Source organism: Aotus nancymaae, unplaced genomic scaffold (genome assembly GCF_030222135.1).
Source record: "Aotus nancymaae isolate 86718 unplaced genomic scaffold, 86718_ANA_hifiasm-v0.15.2.pri h1tg000059l, whole genome shotgun sequence".
Lineage (NCBI taxonomy): Eukaryota > Metazoa > Chordata > Mammalia > Primates > Aotidae > Aotus > Aotus nancymaae.
Window position 1 is genome coordinate 60,292,694 of NW_026988473.1, and position 27,923 is coordinate 60,320,616.

The 27,923-nt window shown below is 37.5% G+C and overlaps 1 protein-coding gene across 13 annotated transcripts in view; it reads left to right on the forward strand.

Annotated features, from left to right (window-relative positions):
• Positions 1–852: 852 nt before the first annotated feature.
• The window catches only part of EMSY (EMSY transcriptional repressor, BRCA2 interacting), a 109,747-nt gene continuing 82,676 nt past the window's right edge, over positions 853–27,923 (forward strand). The window contains exons 1-8 of one of the 13 annotated variants that reach the window (XM_012469633.3): positions 853–1,168; positions 2,809–2,917; positions 9,068–9,167; positions 10,499–10,573; positions 11,928–11,969; positions 15,346–15,521; positions 17,167–17,319; positions 20,744–21,003. In XM_012469633.3, coding sequence (XP_012325056.1) covers positions 2,848–2,917; positions 9,068–9,167; positions 10,499–10,573; positions 11,928–11,969; positions 15,346–15,521; positions 17,167–17,319; positions 20,744–21,003 — 876 coding nt within the window. In that variant the 5' untranslated portion in view covers positions 853–1,168; positions 2,809–2,847. The remainder of the gene's footprint in view (positions 1,169–2,808; positions 2,918–9,067; positions 9,168–10,498; positions 10,574–11,927; positions 11,970–15,345; positions 15,522–17,166; positions 17,320–20,743; positions 21,004–27,923) is intronic. The other 12 variants (XM_012469626.3, XM_064365308.1, XM_012469625.3 and 9 more) reach the window with 12 other exon arrangements.

Genomic DNA, 27,923 nt, shown 5'->3' on the forward strand with positions numbered 1-27,923 from the left:
TGAGGTGCATCACAAGATCCCTACAGGGTAGTATTAACCCAATTTTTCAAGAAGAAAACTATGTTTGGAAATTGTAGAATGCATATTAAGAACTCTTTCTGACGAGCGTTTCTACCGGATCCTATGTTACCCAAAGTACAAAATTTTCAATTTTTGAGGGAAGTCAACCACAAGATTTCATTGAATCTTCAATACCAGGCAACTGGCTTCGATTTTATGGCCGCGAATAACTATATATTGGGCCCCTTTCTCTCCTGCAAAATAGGGGCGACAAGGCCTTCTCTACAAATACGATGAAATAAGAACAAAGGCTGAGGGTGAACCTATCACGTCGTAGGGCCTCAAATAAATTCCTTCTCCTTCTTGCCCTTGACAGACATAGCACAAGATATCACTACCATTCCCACTTCACACGTGGAGGAAACCCAGGTCGAGAACGCTCGGATTTCCCCTTCTCTACTTGCAACTCCGTAACCCGCAAATCGGCTACAGACACCTGTGATGACCTCTATCAATTCTCGCAGGGTGGATTCTCTCTCGAAATACCGTCTGGGGGGCTAGACGCCGCTAATAATTGCCCTCAGGATCGAAGAAACTCGATCCTAATCTTCGACGGCACTTCAGGAACAAAGCTACTCTCCCATCGTTCCTAACCTCGCTAGAGTAAAGGTCGCAGCAAAGCCACCGCTGCAACCGCCGGCGCCATCTTGGCCACTACGTGTGACGCCACACGTAGCAGAGAGCGCAGCCGATTGGTTGGGAGACGGCAGCTCAGGAGAGGCGCGCGAAGCCAGAGACAGGAGGGTATGCAGGAGAAGCAAAGGGAACTACAATCCCGGCCTTCCCTGCGCGCACGATAGCAAACCCAGAGCGAAAGAGGTTGGAGCTTGGATTCGGACCACAACTCCCAGCACCCTCCGTGATGTCTGTCCTTTTCTTTCATAACGCCGAGGAAAAGAAGGACAAGATGAATGGAGGCCTTTTGGTGTTTGTTCTCCGAAAGGCGGGAAAGGCGAACTACACCTCCCGACTGGCCGCGCGCGGCTGCGCCTGCGCCCTGTTACCTGTCGCCATCTTGCCCCTTCAGAGGCACTGCAAACAAACCCAATTCCTGGTGTCCTAGTCTTGGCGGAGGAGCCTTTTAGATGAGCCCCGAAAGGCCGGGCAGGTGGGTGACTCTCAGGCAGGGTCCTGGGAAATGCTGGCAGGCCAGCCAGGGTAGAGGAGCGCCGGGCCAAGCATTCGGAGACCGGCTTGGGGCTCCCAGCCCCATCCTCCGTTGTTTCCTAACGAGATCGTGGGGCTCCCCGAGGTGGACTCAGGGGAACTCTGGCAGGCCTGGTGCTGGGACTCCGGTGGTCCAGCTCTGGGAGACTCCCGGTGAGTTCAGGTCGTTTGGCTGGCTGTCCGCTCGCCTACACTCTCTCCCTTGTCCTCTCCGCTGGGGAGGGAGTGAGGCGCGGGTGCCGGCCGGGACCCCTGACAACAGCTACTGGCCCCAAGGGACTTGGGTCGTGGGCTTGACATTGGGACCGGCGCCGTGAGGCCGGGGTGAGGAGCCTGGGCGGGCTGCTGTTGTGGTGCTGCGAGAAAGTGCGTGTTTGGAGAGGGGGCGGGGCGGGCTTGCCTCTTTGACACTTGAGTGGGGAAGGATCCTACGAGATCCCGGTTCCCCGAGTGGGCTTCGGCAACTACTGCCCGGGTTTCCGATGCGTTGCGGCCCCTCTGTGGGGTCCGCTGTCGGGGACGCGCCGGGATGCCGTGACGTGGTGCTCGGTTCGAGCCAGTCGCCGGCTGCCTCCGAGATCCTGTCTGGAGGCGGGGACTGGCTTGTGGAGGGAGCGGATTCCTTTGGCTCTGCCCCTTCTTCCTCCTCCCCACCCTTTTTCTTTATGTCACACTGCCGGCTGGGGCGCGCAGTCCAGTTCTCCTTGCCTTGGGTTGGTTCTGAGCTGAGAGGACTATGGGAAGTAGGGGGAGGGGGGCTCACCTCAGGACACGGAGTTGGAGTTAGAAGCCCCAGCGCCTGGAACGGGATATAGCAGTTATTTCGGTTCGGTGTCTGACTTCCAGGCTGGACAGTGGGCTCATTCATTCATTCGTTTTACTCTCAGTCGCGTGAACCATTCACTTATCCATTTAACAAATACTTTCAGCGGCTCTATTCTGTGCTAAGCAGGTTCTGTGTAAGTCCCCAGCGCCGTGTCTTTTTGTCCTTTACACTAGGTGATTCCCAGTTGTAAGTAAGTTCCTGACAGCTAAACTTTTGGTAAATGGTTGTTTAATAGCTACAGGATCTAAATTCATTGTAAAGACTTGAGAAGAAAGTTACTTATTAAGTTTCTTTAACTTGCTAGGAGCTTTACGAATTTTATCATGTAATTCATAAGTGAGGAAGCTGACAGGAGTCAACTTGCCCAAGGTTGGTAGTGCCACCTATTTATTAAATTAAATGCCAGCCACTATGAAAGAACTTTACATATAGTGTTCTTTAATACGCATAACAAGCTGGGTGATCTTACCATTGTTTTATAGATGTGTAAAACTTATACTCAATCAGTAAGTTGAAAAGTTGGGTCTAGAAACATAGAGGTGTCTGGCTCTAAAGCCTGTGCTCGTTCCACTGTGATAGTTCAAAGGATGTAATTCTTGATTTGTCGGAAGTTGGTAAGTGTGGTGGTGAGAAACGATTGTAAAGTATTAATATCTTTTTGGTTTACTTCGTAGCCTGTGGCTGGATCTCCAGGTGAGTGGCTCCTTGAACGTACTTTGGTAATTTGACTTTTTGTTTTTTTTTTGTTCTGGTAGGGAGGACAAGCTCTTTGGGGCTACCAAACAGAAGCAGCAATGCCTGTTGTGTGGCCAACCCTTTTGGATCTCAGCAGGGATGAATGCAAAAGAATTCTTCGAAAATTGGGTATGATGTTTATTTTTGATGTTTTTTACCTTTCTGATACTTTTCCCTTTCTGCCTGGATCACGGCTGTTTGCATGGGCGTCATATCTCATGCTACATCAGAAATTCTTTGGAGTTACAGTTCCCATCTTACTCATTGTGATTTCCCCCGGTGCCTAACACAGTGCTTTGTAAATAGTAGGTAAGTGAATTGTAATAATACTAGTAGCTAAGATTTATTGACGGCTACTTGGCTATTCTGAGTCTTCTATATGCAACATCTAATTTAAATATTTTAAGAATTAGCTTTGTCCTTTTAAAGCCTGAAAGGTAGGTGTTTTTTTGTTTGTTTGCTTTGTCTCCATTTTACAGATGAAGCTTAGAAGCCAGGGTAATGCTGATAGACATGGAGTCAGTATTTGAACAAGGGAATATGCTTTCAGTCTCATTTTAACATAGTCTTAGCCTTCATGATTGTGTGTGTGAATTACATACTATTTCTGAATTCTAAGTTGATGTAAGCTATGCTCACTTTTTCAAATTATATCTTACTATCAGTAATAAAACCCACTTTACGCTTGTAATTTATTATTTAGTGCTTCTTTTCCCTTACAGCAGCCTTTCTCAGCCAGCATTGAGGGAAGGAAGCCCTAATGCTAAGGTATCCATTGCACTTAAAGAACTAACTTCTCCCCATGCATCCAGAATACCATTATTTTCCTTGGGAAAATTGAGAAAAAGAGTTATTACTCAAATCATTTTGTGTTCTGTGGTTCAAATGAGGATCTTTGGTTGAGAAATGCTTCCTTAGACTATAAGGACCTTGTCTTATTTACCAGTGTAGTCTCTGGCTAGCACAATAAATGAAATAATTGAAAAAATAATTTGAAAAAGAAGATTAAATGTTTTGGCAGTGGATATTAATTCTTTAGATAGCTGTGATTTTAAAGGGAAAGTATAGGTCTTGAATTTAGACAGTCCTGGGGTCTTGGCATTATTACAAATGACCCCTGTGACCAAGGACAAGTTATTTATTCTTCCTAAATTTGTTGACAGTTTTGTTTAAAAAAAGAAAAAGGGTAACACTATTGGCCTCATTAGTTTGTTATGTGTATTAACAGTATACCTAAAGGACCAATCATAGTAAATCTTTATCAGGAATTTTTATTTTGTAAATCAGATAGAATCATAGCTGCTCTGGCCCTGCCTTCCCTTTTTATTCCACTATGATGATTTCAGATCACTTTTTAGCAGCATCTTTTAGCAAGTCTAAGAGTTGTTTTTGGGGAGGGTGTGGTGGATGTCAATTTTTTTTAACCTTATATTTAAACTTTTAGTGCTAATCTGATGATAGTTTTCTACACTCTTACATACAATTAATATAACTTGTTAGCTGCCAATTATAAAGTTGGACTTTGTTTACTAGCTGAAGTAATTGCAGAACATATCACAAAGACAATAGATTGGATTGGGGTTTCTGGGTTTTGGGGCCCTTGAATTGAGAGATTATGTTTAAATATAAAAATGGTAGCCTTTAAGTCTAAATTTATTCCTAATTTTAGTCAGAGCTGTGTGGGTAATGTTGCTGCAGAGCTGCTTCTATACAAAAGAAAACAGTCATCCTGTATGGTAATATCATCTTCATTGACCCCTCACTTTGGGAGGTGAGCTTTGATAGTGATTTGCCAAAGACTTCCTCCCCACCCGTTGGCTTATTATCATAACAATGAAACCTTTGAATTGTCTTCAAATGCTAGCTCTAGGTTCAAAGTTTAAAAAAGGTACATACAGTTTTTAAAAATTAGCAGTGTCTTTTTAAAAAATTATAAAACATTTCAATATAAAATATTAAATACTTAGATTTTACGTACATATTAAAGAAATTGGGATAGTGAATTTTTTTATATATACCGAATGTGCTAGTGCTAGTTAAATGCTTATTTCTCTCTGTCCTGCCTCTTCCCTGCCCTATTTTTATGATCATTCCTGAGCTGTAGCTCTAACATGGGGCTTTATGGACTATAGTGTATTTGAATGGCTGATTTAATAGACTAAATTGAGGGCTTTATAAAAATGGTTTGGCAAATCTTTTGCTTTTGGAATGTTCATATGTGTTTATTCTTTCATTCTACTTTTGTGTTAACACTATGATAGAATGGTGTGAAAAATAATACCAGAAATTCAACTAAATTTGAGATATGTGGGGATCTAAGGATACCCATCAAAATGGACGTCAGCAAATGTGAAGGAGATTGGGAAGCTAATAAGGGTTCTTCACAATGAGTGAATTTCTTGTGAAGAAGAGGAAGTGATACGGATCCAATAGCTGTGGTAACTGTGTTCTGAGTCCTAGTTTTGTGTGTGTGAGGTTGCCATCTCTTGATTTTGTACATGACTTAGACTTGAAATGAGACTTGAAATGTCAGAAATATTTGTTGTATTTCTTTAGTTTTATTTTCTGATAAATAATGTTTTGATCATCATAAATTCCACAAGTCAAAAGTATGTACGTCTTTTTCATTTTCCTCAAACTGTTCCCTGTCTTTGACCACTTCATTTCTTTTTATGGCATTACCATTCTTCTAAACATTTCGCAAGCTGCAAAATCTTTCTTCTGCCTTTACTTCCCACAATCAATCAGTTACTGAGTCCTATCAAATAAAAACATTTTAGACTGGAATTAGAGGCTTTTCTCAGTCTGGCCACAAACTGCTTTTCCATTTTTACTTTTCTCTATTCTCTTACATGTGTGAACTAAAATCTTTAAAATAGTTATTTGTATATGTTTCTTAGGTGCCTTGTTGAATTTTAATCACCTTGAGGATTGGGATTTTATTTTGTTCCTAGAAATATTCTCCATGGTACCTTGTAGTGATAATGTTCAATTAGTAGTCTGATTTGAGTTAGTGACTATCCAAGTATAGACATGTTTTACTGCTCTTAATATAAAACTTTCAAACATAGTTACTGATAGTTACTGGAATAATATGAAACATCATCCGTTCTTTTACTCTGTTTTGTTTTGTACATTTGCTTTTTTTTTTTTTTTTTTAACCCTGCCTGCCTGGAGCACAGTTCTCTTTCTGATTAAACCATCTGCTTCCACACTAGATGATGTATTTCTCCTCTGTACTTTTACCACTGTATGTAAACTGTATCATAATTGTCTGATGAATAGAGAGCTACAATGAAACAAGTCATCAGACAATTATGACTCTAGAATAGAGAGCTACAATGAAACAAGTCTAGAGTTAACTCCCTGAGGGCAGGCTTAGCACACTACTTGGTATAGATAACAGGACTCAATACTGATCTGTTGAATGAAATATTTCATAAATAGGGGAGGGCATAAACATTTAGATTATACTGCATTCTTGGTTATCCCTAGTGCTTTTCTCAACTCTATTCTGAGTCTGATAAAAGCTGAAATAAGTTTCCTGGAACTAAGTATTTCTTTCACTACTCAGCAGCAGAGCTTTGTCCTTCAAGAGTGACCACCCCATTGAAATGTCTACAGAGTATCCAACACAGGTTGAACATGCAGGATGTTTAAACTTGGGGTCATTTGGTTGGACCAGACATTTCTTTTTTTCTTTTTTTTTTTCTGAGACAGGGTCTTACTCTGTCACCCAGGCTGAAGTACAGTGGCATGAACATGGCTCACCACATCCTCTACCTCCCAGGCTCAAGTGATCCTCCTACTTCAGCTTTCTGAGTAGTTGGGACCACAGGCAAGCACTACCACCCTCAGCTAATTTTTAAATTTTTTGTAGAGATGGGGTCTTGCCATGTTGCCCAGGCTGATCTTGAACTGAGCTCAAGCAGTCCTCCTGCCTTGGCCTTCCAAAGAGCTGGGATTACAGGTGTAAGCCATGGCGCATGGCCAGACTTTTTTTTTTTTTTTTTTTTTTTAGATAGGTTCTCATTCAGTTGCCCAGGCTGGAGTGCAATGGCATGATCATAGGTTCTCGTTCAGTTGCCCAGGCTGGAGATCATAGCTCACTGCATCCTTGACTTCCTGGGCTCAAGTGATCCTCCCACATCAGCCTCCTGAGTAATTGGAACTACAGGTGTACACCACTACACCCAGCTAATTTTTTTGTATTTTTTGTACAGCCAGGGTTTTACCATGTTGCCCAGACTGGTCTGGAACTATTGGACTTGGGCGATCTGCCCACCTTGGCCTTCCAGAGTGCTGGGATTACAGGTGTGAGCCACCATGCCTGGCCCTGGCCAGATATTTCTATTTAATGTAAAAATTATATTTGATGTAGGCAGCCCAGCCCAGTCTTCTACATAAAACTTAAAATTTTGACAGAACTGTGAATAATATCAACTGAATGAGACTACTGGTTTATTATTGGTATAGTACCTAGTCTGTGAGCACTTGTTCATTATTTGGCTCACATTTTAAAAATTTCTCTTGTGTGTCAGGTGTTGGCAAATAGCAAATACTCATAACAACTTGACTATGAAGACAACTCTAGTTTGGACATTTATTTCCCACAATTCTGGTTTGCTCAGATAGTTTCATATTTAATAGTTTAAAACAATAACTGTTTTATTATTTCTTGCCATTCTGTGGTTTGCTGGCCTTGTCTAAGTTCTTTCAGATATTTAGTGGTAGCTTATCTGGGGACGAGACTCAGCTGAGGTAGCTGGCCTCTCTCTTCGTGTGGCTTTTCTTTCTTTTCCTTTTTTTTTTTTGAGACGGAGTCTCACTCTGTCACCTAGGCTAGAGTGCAATGGCGCAATCTCGGCTCACTGCAACCTCCGCCTCCTGGGTTCAAGTGATTCTCCTGCCTCAGCCTCCCGAGCAGCTGGGACTACAGGTGCCCACCATCACGCCTGGCTAATTTTTGTATTTTTTTTTTTTTTTTTTTTTGAGACAGAGTTTCACTCTTGTTACCCAGGCTGGAGTGCAATGGCGCAATCTCGGCTCACTGCAACCTCTGCCTCCTGGGTTCAGGCAATTCTCCTGCCTCAGCCTCCCGAGTAGCTGGGATTACAGGCATGCGCCACCATGCCCAGCTAATTTTTTGTATTTTTAGTAGAGACGGGGTTTCACCATGTTGACCAGGATGGTCTCGATCTCTTGACCTCGTGATCCACCCGCCTCGGCCTCCCAAAATGCTGGGATTGCAGGTGTGAGCTGCTGCACCCGGCTTCTTCACAGCTTGGTGATCTCAAAGTTCCCAAAGAGCAAGGCCCTGTGTGCAAGTACTTAGCAAGCTTACGTTTGTTGTTGTTCCCTTGGCCAAAGCAAGTCGTTGCCAAGACTAGAGTCTGTGGGAGGGTTCTACACAAGGGTATCACCCAATAAACTATACATGCCACTCACTGAGAGACATGTATAATTTATTGGAGGCCACTGGGGACTTTTGGGTTTATATTTTAACCAGTCCTGGGGACTGACCATTTTATTTCTTAATGGTTATTTCTGTAGAAAGAGTGAAATGATGATGTCTGGTATTAGGATTTAGTATATTATGTCCTAGTTACTGCAAGAGCATTTCATGTCTGTGTTTCCCAGTGAGTCATTTTGATGATAGTTTTTATAGATACAGAGGATCTTGCTTCTGGAGCGTACCTACAAAGTGCCTTCTAGGTAAGGAAACAGGTTGAGAGATGAGAAAAGACTTGCTGAATGTCACGCTACTAGTAAGTGGCAGTGCTGGAGCCAGAATATTTTGTTCTAATACTTTTTCCATTGCATAGTACTTACAGTACTTTCAACTATACAGGAGGGAGGTAGAATATAGTTCGAACTCTTAGGTAGGCTGAAAGAATTATTTTAAGGGTTGATTAATGAGGGTACTTTTAAGTAATGCTGAAAACTTCTCAGCCTTATCACATCACTTGGTGCCTATTCCCAGTTGTTGGTATCGTGTGTGTTATGTGTTTTTCAATAACAATGTGTGAAACAAAATACTGTTAGGTTTTTCTACCTAAATGTTTTACATACACAACTTCTGTGAGGCAATGAAAAACAAAATGACATAAAATTATAAAAGCCACATTTTAATGTTATTAGATAAAATGTTTGAAAGGAATTTAAAACAGTATTTGCATTTGATTATTTTTAGTTTTTTTGCCCTGAAGTTTCACTATACATAGCCATAATATTAAAATATTAAATGCCTATCTTGATAAAATAATTTTCTTCTTCTAGAATTGGAGGCATATGCTGGAGTTATCAGTGCACTTCGGGCACAGGGGGATCTCACCAAGGAAAAGAAAGATCTTCTTGGAGAACTATCAAAAGTTCTTAGGTAAATTATCATAAACGTTTGTGAGACGTGACTCTAGAAATTTCATTTTGAGGGATTTTATTACCTATCACTCTCAAATTAAGTAACTGTCAAATTAAGTTGAAGAACAGAGGTGTTCAGATTGTTGGAGCTGAGGGACTCCATCCCAGTTGTGTTCTCTGTTACAGAAAATTGTGTACCTTACCAATTATTGTGTAATCCAGAATGAAGAGCATGCAAACTCTTCAGAAAGAGTTGAAGGCAAGTTATCGTACTTTTGGCCCACCTGGGAAAGGAGGTGCTTTTGACTTAGGTGAAGGAAAGAAGAGCTGGCAGTAACTGGATATGGTGACCTAGAGTGACATTTGTTGGAGGGAAGAGGTGATGTGAGAAAGATGCCTTAATTTACATAAATGGGCAGTGATATGTGGTCATTGCTTAAACATAGTCTTTTTAAGTGAAAATATGGAAGAGACTCTTCCTGTTACTTAATTAACATTAACATAGGGATGATATTAAGCCCAATTCTCAATCTTATTGTTTTCATAGTTAACAATTTGTATTTGTTTGTTGTTTATATTTCTTGTAAATTCTGTTTTCTAGCCCCTTACATGTTTTGGTCCATGTTATAGATTTAGCTTAAGTAGTACAGAATACAATTTGAAGAGTGGTATTCATTTTATTGAGTATTTATGAATGGAGTGGGGGTAACCTTTTAAAAAGTTGTTTACTATTAACTTTACATGTGTTTAATCAGGATTAATAGCATATTTTTACCATTGGTAACATTACATAATGTAGAAGATATGCAGCTGAAGTGTTGAGTAATAAAGGAATATTACCCTGTTGTTAAGTTGTATAGCATATAGCCACAGGAAAGAGTATTTCGCCACTCGCATTTCTTTATTATATTCACTGATCATAAAATTATAGACTCCTAAGCTTTAGAAAAGACCTTGGAAGACTTTTTTCTAAGTGACAAAAATCTCTTAGCAGTCATGATTAGGAAGTCATTCAGCATCTGCATGTTTAGATAGCAGGAAGCTCTGCTATTCTCATCCATTGTCTGACATTTCTGAGATTTGGAAGTAATACCTTGACATCAGGCTGAATTTGTCTTCCTGTGATTTCTAATTTGCAACTAATTCTTTCTGCAGTTACACAGAATTAGTATGAATCTTTTTCTAAGATGTTAAAGCATTTGAAGATATATATTAGACTCCTGTCTATATTTTTTCACAAAGCAATCTTGTTCCCCTTCCCCCTCAAAAATGTTGACTTAAACATTAATGAAAGTATAGAAAAGAGCTGCCTGCTTGGCAGAGTTCTATAATGGCTATTTTTCTTCATAGCATCTCAACAGAACGCCACCGTGCTGAAGTTCGGAGAGCAGTAAACGATGAACGGTTAACAACAATTGCACATAAGTAAGCCATTAGTCATACCATCCCTGATTTTTTATGACATAGTATAACATAGTTTTGAAACAGTCTTCCTATTGTGTAGTAGGTTTCTGAGTCTTTTAAATATCTGTATACTCAGGGATCCTGATCATAGCAGTCAAAGTGATGTTAACTGTTTATTCAGTTGGTTGTATTTTTTTGCATTTGGTTAGGCAAGCTTTAAGTACTCAGGTCAAATCCTGTTACAGTGTAATCTCTGTCTAACTAAAAATCACTGCAATTTAGCAGATGATTCTCTTTTTTGAAGCCAAGTTCAGTAACAAAGTATTGTGACCCCTAAAATTGAAGTATTGAAAGCCCCTTAGAAGTTCTTTGTAATGATATTTGATATGCTATTATCTTATAAATAGGCATTGTAACTCTTTTGATATCTGACTCATTATTTCATGTATTTTGAGATTCAGAAAAAAATGTAAAATTTGTGTTCTGTCTTTAAGAAATATGAATATAGCATCCCTTAATTTATTTTTAAAAAGCCAATGAAATAAAACAATAAAAGATTCTTACCAAATTGTTTTCTGATCATTATAACTATTTGAGAGGTGGGGTGGAGGGTGGTAGAGGATTGAAGGCAAGGATCCAGCCTTAATTGATTATGTATGGAGTCAGTGCCTCCTAAAGAATACAAAGGAACAGAAATTAGCCTTTAAATGTTTATAAAAGATGATAAAACATTTCATAAAATATGTTATAGTATAATTCATTTTTTATTTTTGTTTTATAGTGTGAAATAAAATGAAAGGGAAAAATTCAGTGCATTTCTGTAATGTGATAACTTAAACATTGTATTTAAACCAATTGGCAATATTTGAATTGACCCCAAAGAGCTTCATGTTGTGCTTCACTGTCCCTCATTTTACTTAACATAAAATGGGGTGTACCTTTTCAACAGCATAGTTTGAAAATTGAGCTGTTTATTCTGGAATTTTGAGATTCTTCAGTGGTAGGTATGCACTGTAGAAATTTGGAAATTTTCCGTTAGAGACATTTAGTAACCTAGTTGCCAGGCTAACATGGTTCAAACACTCAAATATTAATTAATGTGTTCTTTTTTTAATTTGCTCTAAGCTTTTGAATTGGGGTGTTCTAGAAATAATGGTAACTGAGCCTAGATTCTAATTTCAGAACTGGTAATAGGAAATGTGTGTGCTAGATGGTAAAGTAGTAAACCTTAGCTTGCATTCAGAGGCACTTAGAAATGAATTAGTACTGTAGAAGGAATGGTATTGTGGGGCGACTAGTTGTAAGTTGATGCATCAGTTTCATACTTAAAGGATAACATTTATTTAGTCTCCTTTTCCTTTTTTCCCCTTTAAAGAATGAATTTATCCTTATATTTGGGTGAAAGACCAAGTTACAGGTATGCAAATAGGTTATTATTATTTCAGGCTTTTTCTTGTATTTATTTCCAAATTGAAGCTCTCAATTATTCAGGGGCACATTATTCCATTTATGAATTAACCATGCCCCTTGCTTTTCCTTTTCTTCCCCTCCTCCCCCTCCTAATACTGCCCACCCTTTAGCCATTTTGCTGCTTGGGAGTACCTCTAGTCAGAGGGTGGGAAGGGAGAGGAGGTGAAAATTTTAATTAGTCATTTTACTACTTGTTAGTTATCCTGGAAAAGGTTTGGTAGAATAATTTACAAGTATTTGCCAAAATATTTTTGAATAACATGAGTTTCTTTAATCTATTTGACCTCTCCCTTTCCCTCCTCTCTCCATTAGCATGGATAATTGAGAGTTGGCTTTTATCTGCCTGTGTTTCCTCTTTTTTCTCTCCTTTCTGATTTCTTTAATACATAAATTTCATTTTTTGAAAAGAGTTTACTTCAGTGTATAATTTTGAGCTGCTTAGGTTTTTCAGTATTCTTGTTTTAATATTTTGTATTATTGTTTTAGTTGGATCAGATGTTTTATTTACTTGTTGAGTTCGGGGTCAGTGAGTGGGGATGGGTGAGGAAGGAATAGATCTCGCATTCTTTCCATCTCCTCTGCCTCTTTCCCTCAGAAGTAGCAACAGAGCCTAGTTCCAGAGATTATCTATAGGAGGACTTCATACTCTGAGCCTAGAAAAACAACTAAAGGAATGCATCTGAACTGACTGCATTCCCTTTCTCCTTCTCTCCCCTCCCCCCACTCAAAATAGCAGTTTAGGCCAGAAGGAATGTGGTTGAAAGGTGATGAGAAAGCTGAGAAGGTTGAGCACAAAGGAGGAGGAAACAAAAGGAGTGGGGTATCTGGGATCAAAGAAAAGCTTTTCTGTGGCTTGAAACATAACACATGTTTATTGTTTGGCACCAGGCCACTTATTAAGTAGTTTGATACTCTTAATTCAGTTTTTAGTTACGTCAGTATATTACAGTATTAATGCCTTGGATGTCAAGGAGCTTTGGATATTTTAATTGGCCTGTTCTTGCCCATGTGGTCTCTAGATTTAGGAGAAAGTGACTATTTGGAATTTCTGCTCTCTTAACCCTTTCCTCAATCAGTCAAACATTCACAGGATACTGCATCAATTTCTGTGTGAAGATGAGAATTTCTTACTGGTGCCTTGTATAGCAAAAGGTAGTTTCATTAGTTTAATCTTAGATTTCTCAGAAAAGGAACTGGAGCAAGGTTTCTCCTGGTGTACTTAGTATAAATAGAGAGGCATTCTTATACTCACACTAAGATCTATATCCCAGTGAAGCCCTCCAGGAAGATGTTTAGTCTATAAAATCTAGTTTAGATGACTTGTGCAATTAATGCATATTTACACTTACATCTTCATTTCTAAGCAAAGAGGAATTTCTGATCTAATTCTAACATAATACTTAATTTTTCACTCAAAGTTTGAGCATGTTTGCATGAGTAGAAATTTGGAAGATTTATAGATCTTTCTAAAAGTTGCAGTTGTGTCTTTTGCACTGCAAGTTTTGTCTTTTCAGTAGCATATGTTCATGTACTTCAAATTATTAATCTTCCATAATTTCTGCCACCACTTAAGCAATGCACCAGGTAAGTGTAGATATCACTTAATTTGTGTGGTAAATCCTCACTAAGCAAGCTTATTAGTGATATTCTAAAAAAGCAGATAGCAAAATAGAAGTAAGCCAAGAAAATGCTGAATAACTTTTAGAATTTTTTCTTCTAACAGTTAGTCTTTTCTGCCTCTTTCTTGTTGGTACCATTCTTTGTTTCAAAACTAGCATCAACTTGGGGATTATGTAATAACAAATTTGTGAGTGGAACTGAAGTTTTAGGAATTCTCCTTTCCTTTGTCTTAGGTAGGACTGTGTTAAACCATAAGGGAATTTACACATTTTCCACAGTAACCCAGTTGGATTCATCAGCTCTTAGAAATTCCTTTCTGAACTGAAGTTAAATCCTTAAATTGTAAAAGTGATTTATTCCATTCAATGAAAGTTGGTAGTAATTTGACACCAGTATCTAATTGGTATACATCAAAGGCAAAACCCATTTGAAAAATTTTATACTTTCTACTTATCTGTCAAATAATTTCAGTTGTATGATTATGCTTGTCGGAGGAGACATTTATTATTTGTGTGAACTTAGGCAAGTAATTTGACCTCTCTGACTCAGTTTCCTCATCTGTAAAATGGAGGTAATAATACTACCAAATTCATAGGATTGAAGAGTTAGTACATGTAATATGTTTAGAACAATCCTTGAAATAAGTGCTTAATGATAACTGTCATCATTACTATCATTATCATTGTTACTCCACTGCCCACTAACAAGGGCTTTTGTATACTCTTACCTAAATCTGAGAATGGGTGGACATACAGAGTCTTAAACTCCAAGTTAGTTTGGAGAACCTATGGTTTCAAATGCAGAAATATTTCTGATTTAGTGCAGACGTTGATTATTTCTGAGTGAATTTTAAACTTCAGCACTAATCATTGGTCAGAGTCTTTCATGGAGCCAAGTCAAGAGAAGTGATACAACTGCCTTTTGATATTTCAACCTCTGATTGGATTCTTGGGATAAAATTTGCTCAAGGAATTTAGGGTAAAGAAACTGAGAGTGGTGTTTACTTAGAGAGTTCAACTGTCTTAATTCCTTCTTAGAGTGAAGGGTTGTATAAATAAATAAAAATAATGGTGGGTTTCTTCTAGTGTCCTTAGATCTAGTCTATTTTTAATAGGAAGGATAATAACAGTGCGTTATCAGTGACACATATGGTTTTATATACAGCACTCTCCCATTCTTTTCTACTTAGTCTCCCTCATTTACTATCTCAGTTTCCTTTGTTTGAAAGCCTTAGAACCTCTGGCCATGCAGGGAGTTAGATAATTTTAAAAAGATTCAGTGAACTTCATCCTTAAATATCAAGGAAAATCTGACTTTTAAAATTATAAGTGCTTTTTGCTTTCTTGCGTTAATTATAAAATTAAGTTATAAGAATTAGTAGAAATACTAGTTTCATTAGTGATAGCAGATTTAAATTAATGAAACCAAAACTGATATTTATTTAGAAGGCATAGGAAGATTTTTTATAGTTTCAGTTATGTTCACGATAAGATTTAGATTTATAATAAACTGTAAGAACCTAAGTGTGTGACATTCCTTGAATTCTGATTCATAATTTTGATCTTGCTTGCTTAAAATAAAGCCTCTCCTATCCACTCAGGGCACTTTTTATAATTTAAAAAGTTATATATGTTTGAGAAAATATGTTTGATTTGTTTTTAGTGATTGAAAACCCTTGTAGCAGCACTTTCTTTTTTGTTTAGTATGTCTGGACCTAATAGCTCTTCAGAATGGTCCATTGAAGGTCGTCGGTTGGTACCACTGATGCCCCGGCTCGTTCCCCAAACCGCCTTTACTGTAACAGCTAATGCTGTTGCTAATGCAGCTATCCAGCACAATGCATCTCTTCCAGTGCCTGCAGAAACAGGAAGCAAGGAAGGTGAGTGGAAAAATATGCCTGTGTTTGATACTACTTTCCTTAGAATCTTCAAGAAAATTTCAAGGAAAGTTGTCTTATTTTTCATCTACTTTTATTCTAGTGTTTAAAGGTTATGAAATATAATAGGAAACTCTAATTCTGAAACTAGACTGCCAGGTTTTTAGTCTTGGACAAAATTTAAGTCTCCCTTTTGTCAAAGGTATGAATTATGTTAATCATCAAAATTGCAAAAACCTCGGAATGGATTTTTGATATCGGTGTGTTTTTAAGAATAGAAGGCCTTAATGGATAAATGAGTGTTTGCTTATTTTCTAATATCATCCATTATGGCCTTCTATTCTTAAAAATGAATAGAAGGCCTTAATGGATGATATTAGAAAATAAATAAGGTAACAGAAGTCATTTAGCTGCTAAAAAATAATTCTGAACTGATAGCTTTAGAAAATAAAGCTCTGTTTTCATTTTCTGGAATTGGTGATATATGCTACTACTTTGTTCTGGTTAGTGTGCTGAATCCATTCCCTGGTAGAAGGGCTTTCTTATCATTATTTATCTAGTAAATACACATGCTTTAGAAATTCTTCAATTCTCTAGAGGCCACCAAGAGTAATATTAAATTTGAGAGAGCTATTTGTATTGACTCAAGTAGTTTAGTTTCGTGTTGCATGACAATGACTCTAAAAACAGTGCATTTGTCAGATTACTCTGGGGAATTGTCTTTGCTTGCCTAGCAATGGCCGTGGAACAGAGTAAGTAAAACACTCTTTTTATTCATGCGAGGCTCTGTTTTAGGCTGAGGAAAGGTATATTTGGAGGAAGATAGTGTACAAACTTGGCCTCCATTGAGTTCCTCTGTCTACCGACTCTCAGGTAGAGTGGAAAGAGTATAGAGTTTCCACTAGTTAAATATATGTTTGAATCTTAGTTTGTCATTTCCTAGCTGTGTGACCTCCAGCAAGTTTTAGCTTTTGTGAGCCTTGGGTTCCTCATCTTTAAAATAAGAATGCAGTATTGTGAGAATTAGTGAAGATGTATGGAAAGGATTTAATGTGGTACTCAATAAATGGTGCCTATAACCTATTCTTATTGTTGTTGAGCTGTATCCCTTCATTGAATGATAGGTTGAAATATGATGTTGTCATTATTTTAGTTGAGTTGTTGTGCTGCTTGGATGGCAATGACTAATGAGTTGATACATAGAAAAGAATGTTACCTTGATTCTTCCCTAGTGGCCACATTGGAAATTGCTAAGGTTAGGGAACAATTATCCATCCATCATTGATGCTGCTCTTAGTATTAAAAGGGAATACAAGTAAGTGCCTATTATCTAAATCCTGCCATGAGTGAAAATTATTTTCATTTTTCTCAGTGTAATTTTAAACTTTATTTCTTTGTAACTGCTTTTTTCTCCATTAGCAATCTCACCTTTAGATAAACTGTTAAATACTTGGGAAAAATCTGTTTAAGTGATAATTTTCAGGAAAGGTTATTAATGCCTTTTAACCTGTGGACCTAATACCTAGTACTGGCCTCTAACTTCTGATACATAATAATGTTAAAATTGGCCTGCAATAAAAATAATTTTTCTGTATGCCTGGACAGTTTTGGTGAAAGTTAACAGCAAACTTTTTTATCGTTCCTTCAGTAGTGGTTTGCTATTCCTACACAAGTACCACGTCAACCCCAACCTCTACCCCTGTTCCAAGTGGCAGCATAGCAACGGTTAAGTCTCCAAGACCTGCCAGTCCTGCCTCCAATGTAGTTGTCTTGCCAAGTGGAAGTACTGTTTATGTCAAAAGTAAGTGATACTCTCAGTGTTATCAGGGCCGTCTTGGCTAAATGCTGCAGTCTAGGCTCTGATTAGACCTGTCTTCCTGGTTTAAATCATTGGTCCACTAGCTGTTAGCAGGGTTAGTTTTTGAAGATTCTAAAGAATTCCTTTCTTTACATATGACTAGGTATATATTGCTTTTTAAATCAGTTCTGGGATTTGAGATGTGCTTGTCATTTTTGTTCTCTGTGGGTAATCTGCCTTTGAACAGCACTGGCCTTAAGAATTCACTTTTTTGATTGTCATGAAATAGGAATGTTGTGAATAGAAACTGAAGGAATGTACATATGTGATTTATTCAGTATTTCTTCTATAATTTTAATCTTTTTAGTATTTTCTTAGATTATTTTATATAATGTATTATCCAACTGTTAGATTCAGTGAAACATTCTAGAGAGCTTATCTTTATTTCTAATTGACCATAATTTTTGAAGTTTCTTTTATTTGCAGTTTTTAATTCCTTGATTCTACCCTATGTGAAGCAGTTTGGTTTCCAGTTCATTGTTTTTTTTTTTTTTCCCCATCTTTTTGTTTTTAATTTCTGTTATGACAATGTTGCTTTCTATTTATTTTTATTTTTTTAATTTGTAAAGAAAAGGAGCCGGTGCAGTGGTTCATGCCTGTAATTCTAGCACTTTGGGAGGCCGAGGTGGGCGGATCGTCTGAGGTCAAGAGTTTGAGACCAGCCTGGCCAATGTGACGAAACCCTATCTCTACTGAAAATACAAAAGAAAAATTAGCTGGGCATGCTGGCACGTGCCTGTAGTCCCAGCTATTTGGGAGGCTGAGGCAGGAGAATTGCTTGAATCTGGGAGACAGAAGTTGCAATGAACCGAGATTGCACCACTGCACTCCAGCCTGGATGACAGAGCAAGACTCTGTCTCAAAAAAAAAAAAAAAGAAAAAGAAAAAGAAAAGGGGTTGATTTAGCTCATGATTCTGCTGGTTGGAAAGTCCAAGTTTGGGCAAGGATCTTCTGCTTCAACTCATGGCAGAAAGTGGAAAGGGAGCAGTTGTATGCAAAGAGATCCCATGGTGAGAGAGGAAGTGAGAGACAGAAACTGAGGAAGCCAGTCTTTTTTAATTTTATTTTTTGCTTTGTTTTCCCTATCAACTGGAGGTCACAAATATTTGATTTTCCTTTTTCTCAGTATAGTTATAAACTTGATTTATTTGTAACTTAGAGGTAAAGTTTGCTGTTTTAGACAGGAATGATTCTAGGTCTTTGTCACCCCTGTTTAAATTAGAGTTAAAAAATTGAAGTTGTAGGGGTAATATTTTATTACTAATTTCATGAGTCATGCTATACAATTGGTGATGTCTGCTCTGCAGAGATTTCTTACATTGAGTTGCTATGTTTTATGTTTCTCACTTGATTTTTAAGAAGTCTACAAAAACAGTTGAGGCTTTAGTTCATAAAGAAAAAACTCAGAATCTCAGACTATTAATTAAATTTATATCTGATTTCTGCAGATTTAGCCAAGGTGGTCTTTTAAAATAACTGTAGAGATCTACTTTTTGATCATTTTCAAAACACTAGGCTGGAGCTAGATGTGGTGGCTCACGCCTGTAATTCCAGTACTTTGAGAAGCTGAGGTGGGCGGATCACTTGAGTTCAGGCATTTGAGACCAGCCTGGCCAACATAGTGAAACCCTGTCTTTACTAAAAATACAAAAACTAGTCAGGTGTCATGGTAGGCACCTGTAATTTCAGCTACTCGGGAGGCTGAGGCAGGAGAATCGCTTGAACCCGGGAGGCAGAGAATCTCTTGAACCTGGGAGCCCAAGATCACGCCACTGCACTCCAACCTGGGCAACAGAGCGAAACTTCATAATAAATAAATAAATAGGCCAGGCTTGGTGACTCATGCCTGTAATCCCAGCACTTTTGGGAGGCTGAGGCAAACGGATCACCTGAGGTCAGAAGTTTGAGACCAGCCTTGCCAACGTGATAAAACCCTGTCTCTACTAAAAATACAGAAAATTAGCCAGGTATGGTGGCAGGCAACTGTAATCCCAGCTACTTGGGAGGCTGAGGCAGGAGAATCACTTGAACCTGGGAGACGGAGGCTACAGTAAACTGAGATCCTGCCACTTCACTCCAGCCTGGGTGACAGTGTGAGACTCCGTCTCTTAAATGAATAAATAAAATACTGAAAGTGCATTTCAAACATGAAGAAACTATTTCACATAGTATGTAGTTTTAAGTAACAGGAAGATTTATTTCTTTATGCCTAGAAGTCATACCAACAGCATTAGTTTGGAATATAATCATTGATTTACCTAACTTTGTATGTGCAAGGCACTATACTGGGGAAACAAGCCAATAAGACTTAGTCATTGCGCTCTGGGAGCCCCTTACTAATGGGAGATGCGTTGACAATCACGTTGCCATGTGGTAAGTGGTACAGCGTAGGGGAGAGGTGGATTAGCTTTGCTTAGAGGAGTAAGGGAAAGCTTCACTGAGGAGATGGCTTGTAAGATGATGATTGTAGAATGATGAAGAGGTCATTGATAGTAGATGGTATTCCTCAAGGAACAGTAGTATATGGATACTCAGAGATGATACAGTGTGGTTAAGGTGGCTTTGGGGAATGGTGAGCAGTTCAGAATCCCAAGATTATAGGGGTACACAGGGTTGGATGTGACAGGTATTGTGTTCCTGGAAAGATAGGGAGTCTTGAATCATATGGTAATGATTTTGTGTCTCATCTTGTAGGTAGATAAAAACCACTAAAGGATTTTAGACAGTGCATAGGCTTGATTAGATGTGAAATTTTTAACTAGTAATAGGATGAAGTGTAGATAGAAGTGGACAGACTGGAAGCATGAACATCTATTAGGTGGTTGTTGCTAAGATACAGGCAGGAGATAAGAAGGCCTGACATGGCCGTCATAGGTTTAAAGAAAGCAGGGAAGTCTGGGTGCGGTGGCTTATGCCTGTAATCCCAGCACTTTGGGAGACCGAGGTGGGCAGATCACGTTAGGTCAGGAGTTCAAGACCAGCTTGGCCAACATGGTGAAACCCCATCTCTACTAAAAATACAGAATTTAGCTGGGCATGGTGGCAGGTGCATGTAATCCCAGCTACTCGGGAGGCAGAAGCAGGAGAATCGCTTGAACCTGGGTGGTGGATGTCGCAGTGAGGTGAGATCACACCACTGCACTCCAGCCTGGGTGACAGAATGAGACTCCATCTTTAAAAAAAAAAAAAAAAAAGAAAGGAAGGAAGGCATTCAGAGACCACTTCTCTGAGGGAGGACTGATAGTACTTACTGGCAAACAGCTTAATACAGAGAGAGGTCAAGGATGATATAAAGATTTTAAAAATAAAGTATAAAATGCAACATTAGTTTGGTATACATATAGCAGTATTGTCATTGCCCTTCAGGTGTAAGCTGTTCAGATGAAGATGAAAAACCCAGAAAACGAAGGCGAACAAACTCTTCCAGCTCCTCTCCTGTTGTTCTAAAGGAAGTTCCAAAGGCTGTTGTTCCAGTCTCAAAGACGATCACTGTGCCTGTGAGTGGTAGTCCCAAGATGAGCAACATCATGCAGAGCATTGCCAACTCCTTACCACCCCACATGTCTCCTGTGAAAATAACCTTCACTAAACCATCAACACAGACAACAAACACAACAACACAGAAGGTATGTGGTGGAGGGAGTCTCTGCCTGCCAGTTGTTTCTTTCAGACAGTATGATTCAGATTTAATAAACATAGACTGAGTGCTTACTATGTGCTTGGCATTATGCTGGGGATGTTCACATCTTTTACTTTGTTTAATTCTCCAGATAAGGCTTTTGCATAGGTATTATTATTTCACTTTTGCAGATGAGGCTTTGTGGTGTTAAATGACTTGCCTAATACGACACAGCTAGCCTGTCTCTTCTAATAATTTTGCTCTATTTTATAGTTGCAATCCTATTTGGAAAAAAATTAAAATAGAAAAAAAATTTAACCTATATTTATATGACTTTCCCTTTAGGAACTCAGATTTTAATTTGCCAAAGTAGTAAAGTTGTCAGGTGTTTCATAGAAGAAAGGAAGGATATAGTTAATTGAATAATTTTTATCTTCTTTTTAAATTCTTTGCATGCTATTATTAATTCATTCCTAAACTCTTCTCTAAATATGTTGAAATCATCAGTATTCTGTCAATTTCATGTTATTAGACCCCTCTGTTTTCCCAAACTGATCTGGATGGACCCTGATGGCTCTCTAGGCTTGTTGCACACCTGTATTTCTGGGATCTCCCCTTAACCGTCATTCTGATCTTCTTTGTCAGTTTCTTTGCTCATTTTGCTGGAGCATATCCTCCAGTAGCTACCTGGTGTATGGGGAGATGGAAAGTAAATTTTGGGAGACCTTGCATGGTAGACTGCAAATTTCTTTTTTCTACCTTCCCACTTTTTTTATGGTTTAACTAGGAAAAGTATTCTAGGTTGGAAGTCATTTTCCCTGTTGAAGTTTTGAAGGTATTGTTGCTCTGTTGGCTTCTAGCTTCCAGTATTGCTTTTGGGAAACCCAGTGCCATTCTAATTTCAGATCCTGTTTTACTCTTTGCAAACTTTTAGTAACTTTCAGAATTCTGAAATTTCAAGGTAATGTTCCTTGGTGTGGGTCTTTATTTCATACATTAGGTTGTATACCCAGTGGGCCCTTTTATTCTGAATATTCATATCCTTTAATTCTGATACATTTCTTGAGTTACTTATTTGATTTGTCTCTGTTTTTTCTTTTTGAATCACCTACATTTGTCTATTCAGCTGCCTGGACTGATTCATTTATCTTTCTCATTTCCGTTTTTTATTTGTTTGCATTGTTTTCCTACTCTAATGTAATGGTTAAAAGCCTGTGTTTTGGAACTAGACTTCCTGGATTCAGATCCCAGCTTTTGCCACTTACTGGCTATGTGACTGTGGGAAAACTAAACTCTCTACCCAAGTTTTCTCATCAATAAAACAGAAAACAATATTTTATAGGATTTTTGAGTGTAAATACGTGAAATATGAAAAATTGTTCAAGACTTGCACGTAGTAAATGCTCAGTATTGTTATTTTCATCATTTATTTTTCACTACATTTACAGAATTTTTCACTTTTGCTCTCATGCTTTAAATTTCTAGTAACTCTTATTCTCTGAAAGTTCCTTTAAAAAACAATACATCTTGCTCTTTCATAGAAGCATTGTATTCTCTTACCTAATGAGATTCATGACAATTTTTAAAATGTTTTCTGTTTTCATGTTCTCTCTCTTACCTGTAAGTTCCTTTTATCTATTTGTTTTGATCTCTTTTATTTAGTTTTCTTAAGTGTATGACTGTCTGCTTATGAATAAAAATAGGCATTAGAAAGGTGACAGAAAGCTCTGTGTGCATGGGTGGGACATGCTGACTGGTGACTTTCATTGGAAATTGACCTCGCTGGACTGTTTTGTTCAGGAACATTCACTAACCCTTTACCTCCACCATTTGTCACTTTAGGGCTTTTTTTTGGACTGGTAGATTGCTTAGAAATATTACGGTCTTCTACCTTAAGTACTATGAGCCTGACTGGCAATATTTTGTTTGGGGGTTAAATAGAGGGAAAGGGCTAGGTGGGCTCACTGTTCATTATATACACTTAACTCCTCTGTTTTTAGCATCGTACCTGGCCCCTCAGATGTGCCTGATATCAGATGTGCCAGATTTCTTTATCAATCTCCCTCATGACAGTAAATTTCTAGCCTTCCTTTAGGACGGGGAAGAATAGCTAGGGATCTAAATCGTTCTTAGATTTTTAACTAATTTTCCTCTCTTTAGTTGCGCATTTATCCCCACTTCAGAAGTATCTGGTGCACTCAATTCCTGAGTCTTTCTGGGGCTCACTAATGCAGGTTGCCTTATTTTTTGTTATTATGTACTGCCTTAGGTTTTTACTTTCTTGGATATGCTTAATCCATTCTTATTTGTCTGTTTTTCAGTTTCCAAACTTTATAGCTGTTGGCTCCTTTTTGTTTTGACCTTATAGGTTTGTGTGTCTTTTCCCTTTAAAAAAAAAAAAAATCTCTTCATACTGTTTTAGAGGGATTTTGGGGAAGGAGTGGAGGTAAAGTCTGTATTCAATGTATGGTCTTTCCACCTTCAAATCTTTAGTCCTGTGATAACTTTCCCATAAAGAACCTCCTTGAGTTTCCTGCAAAAATGTCATTATATTATATATTTTAAATTATTATTTTCTTAATAAGTAGAAGTGATAATGAGCTGATTTGTGGGATATAATTCTATTTTCAGTCTGAAGATGGGAAATTATGGTATGATATTAAAATCAAACAAAAATTTTTATAGTCAAGAGTCCTGGGTTGGAACCCTAGCTCTTCTAGTATGACCTAAATAAATTAGTCTTTCTAAATCTGTTTACTCATTTATAAGATGAGAATGATGTCACTCTTAGTACATTATTGCGAGGATTAAATAAGACTGGATATTTAAAGTGCAACGTAAGGTATGTATTCAACAAATATTAGTTCCTTCCCTTTGCAGGTATTTTATGGAATATGGTGTTTTGTTTATTTACCGTGTTGATTAATGAGCTGTTCCAAATAAATGAATTCATCAGTTTGTTGAAGCGTATCCCTTCATATATAGAAATTAATTATTTTTGATGACTTCTTAAGTTTTATACTGAAGATAAGTTTTACACTGAAGATAAGTTTTACATTTTTATTTGTTGACTCCAAGATAATCTTTCTGAATGTCACTTTTTATATGCTATTATAGTTATGGCTTTCTGGGCTGGCCCTATATTAGGTGGCATCAGTCTGCTATACCCTGAATTTTTAAGTCTACTTACTGTAATGTTTTTACTGCCTTTGTTGCTGGATCTTATTTTCTCAGTAATTCTTCTCTCTTCCCTCCTTCTTGTCTACTCTTAATTTGGTTTTTGAGAAATAGCAAGCAAAGCTATAGCTAAAAGAGCATCTACCTCTCATCTGAATCCTTTTATTCCCATACTCTGTTTTATTGTTATTCACTATACTTATAACTAGTTGATATTATATTACAAAGTTGTTTATCTGTTTCTCCCAGGGACTATAAGCTGTTAAGGGTAGAGACTTTGTCTCATTCTTCACTGTATTCCCTAGTATTTAGAATAGTACCTGGCATGTAGTAAGTGCTAATTAATATTTGTTGAATGAGTACATTAATTAATGAACAAATAGATATATCTGGTTCCAGTACTGGCCTAGCCACCTCCCTTGAGCCTATTTCTTTATAAAATAAAGATAATCATAGTAGTTCTTAGAGTTGCTGGGAGAATTAAGTGAGATGATTCATAGAAAATACTTAACATAGTACATACAGTGAATGCTTAGTAAATGTCACCTAACGTTATTAACTTTTCAGTCTTCTTTGGTGAACTTAGCTAAAAATACTTATAGTAGATGAGGGCTCAGTGAAGTTTGTGAACTTTTTTTAAGTTATTAACTTTACCATATATTTGCTTTTATTTTTTTTCTTCTGAATTTTCAATTGAGAATGAATAGTTGAGGTTTTCAGACTTGTGATGCTTATAAAAGGACATATTTATCTCCAAAGTTATGTATGAACCATACCATGAGAGTTCAGGTTCAGATCTTTAGATTTGTCTTACCATGGTTAAAAAACAAATATTGAAAACAAATTAAATTAAAAATAAGACTCATTCATTCCACAAATATTTACTGAGCACCTACTATGTTCCAGATGTGTACTCTTTTACTTAATGTATACTCAATGCCATTACTTTTATTATTTTGTGGATAAGCTAATATGGGTAGGACTAATAAATGTTCTTAAAATTTTTTGTTTTCTTTTTGCTTCGGTAATTGGATTTTTCTGAAATCTGTCCAAGGCTGTTGCCGTTATTGCATTCACCTTGGATTTGTCACAAATCCTGTGTAAGGCAACTTAGGAATTATTGTAGGTGAAGTGACTTTTATATTAAGTATAATTATTTATGAATTTGTGGACTTTATTCAAATTCAAATAGGTCATATATTTTCAGGGTAGTCACATTTCCACCTGTGTTAATGTGGTGCCTTCATTTTAAATATAACATTGATGCAGCACTTATATAAACAAAGCAGCAGAATTTAGCTTTATGCCTTCATGTGCTTGATTGATATTTTTCATTTTGTCCTTAGGGTGCAAGTCCCAGCACTCTTAAGGAGTTTTTGTGAGTGCTAGAAGGTCAGTAATTTGAATTATGGCCTGAATAAACACTGTTTGGTTCACTTCGTTTTAAATTCCTATACTTCCCCCTGTTGTAATAACTAACTTTAAAGTGCAAGTAGGTTTCCTCCAAGGTGGATCTATAATGAAGGATAACTTCTTTTCAGATCAGAAATCATCTTGCAGGCTGAAATCTCAAAATATATTTTATCATTTATCTATAACCTAAATTATGCTCTTAAAGACTTTAGATTCATTTTGCTGAAGTTTTGTCTTAATGTTAGAAGCCTACATGCATACTCTAATTCTGAAATTGCAAATATTTGGTACAAATGTGAATGCTTCCCTTGCCCTTGCCCATGACGGACATTGCTAATTAACTGGCATACTTTCCTGCTAAGCCTTAGTGAATCCTCATCTGTGCCTCAGAGTCCTTATAAGCATTGTGCATCAGGAAGCTACTATAATTAGTTCAGAAATGGCAAAAGTGAACCCTAATTGCCATTACTACTCTAATAGTTTGGCTGTGGCAGTAGCTGTGAATTCTTTGGATTCTCAAAGGTATCAGAATTTGGGAAAAAGATTAAGAAAAGTTTTAAATGAAACAAAGTACATCGAAATACATTTTCAGATTGATTTGATATATAATGCCTTTACTGATATCCTTTAGTAATAATACACTACTAATAAGTACCATTTGTTGACTGCCAAATATTGACCACCTGCTATGTGCCTAGCACTATGTTAGATGCTTAACAACATTATATTGTTTAATCCTGGTAATGACTTTGCAAGGTAGGTATTATTATCCCCATTTTATAGATGAAAATTGGAGCTCAGAGATTTCAACATGTACAGGGGCCTGGCATTTGTAAGTGACAGAGGCAGGATCTAAGTGCAGGTTTGTTTGACTCTTAAGTTTGTGGTCTTTTTACCATATTGGTCTACTTCTCAGTTTGTATCATGGTTGATCATTGTTTTCTAATAATGCTATATAGGTGTTTGCTGATCAAGTCTATCTATAAATGTGCTGGTTAACTGTATATAGGTGTTTGCTGATCTTATATATCCTTCTTGACGCCTCAAATAATTAACAGACTCCTTAAAGTAATGGACAAGTACTTATATCTTATAATTATCTGCAACACTGAAAGTATATAACAACAGTGTTATGCTCAGAGCTTCTTGGAGATGTAGGTCCTGAGTACAGACCTATTCAGTAAATTTTGACTGACTAACTTCTGACCTTCTTTAGAAGTGATATAAAAATGAAAAATAATTTTCCCCTTAAATTCTTTAGATTTTTCAAAACAGTTTTTCTTTTCTAGATAGGTACAAATAATTTCATTTAAAGAGGAAGGAGATAATCTGTTCTGTTTTGGGTTTTACTATATCATCATTATACTTACCCCAGAATAAAAATGTGATACTATAGACTTCTAAATAATTTTTGTGTTCTCATTTATAAAATGGGGATAATAATAGTATATGTGTCATTGAATTGTAGGGAGATTTCAATAAGCCAATACATGTTAGCGCTAGGAGCTATTCTTGATTCTGTTCTTTTCCTTAACCCTGCCATTTCCATTTATCAACAAATCCTATTCTCTCTACTTTTCAAAGTAATCTGACTCTGATCACTTCTCTTTATTTCTACTACTAACAGTCCAGTGCAGGCAGCCTCTACCATTTTTTGTTTGGTCTGATGGAATAGTTTAACTGGTCTCACTGCATCCCGTCTTGCCTATTATCCTGTAGCAGCTAGAGTGATCTTTTAAAATATATATAAAATTTTGTTTTTCTTCCTTCTTAAAATCCTCCTGTGGCTTTCCATTATACTTGGTATAAAGATCTGAATTCTGCATTTGGTGTAGCCTCCGCTTACTTTTCCAACTCCTCTTTGCCCTATGTGCTTTTTTCCCCCCCACCGTGTGCTTTTTGCTACACTGCCTTCCTTTCTGTTTTTAAATTTATCAAGCTGCTTCTGACATTAGGTCCTTTCCTTCACATTATTCTCTCTGGAATGATTTGTTGCTAAATCATCTGCAGTTTCTAGTTATACTGGCAAAACCTTGACATCTCTTTCCTGCCTCTCTTTTTCTCCATTGTTCATAGCAACCTACAAGCAATCCTGTTGGCTTTACATTTGCAGTTTATTCAGAATCTGTTTACCTTTTACCTCTTCCACCACAAATACTTTGGTCACCGTCATCCCTGCTTGATTTGTTACAGGAACTTCTTAATTTGTCTCCCTGTTTCTACCTTCATCATTCTACTGTACTTTTTACCTAGCAGGTAGAGTAATGATTTTTTAAAAAATGGACTTTATTTTTTAAAACAATTTTAGGTTTACAGAAAAATTGAGAAGGCAGTACA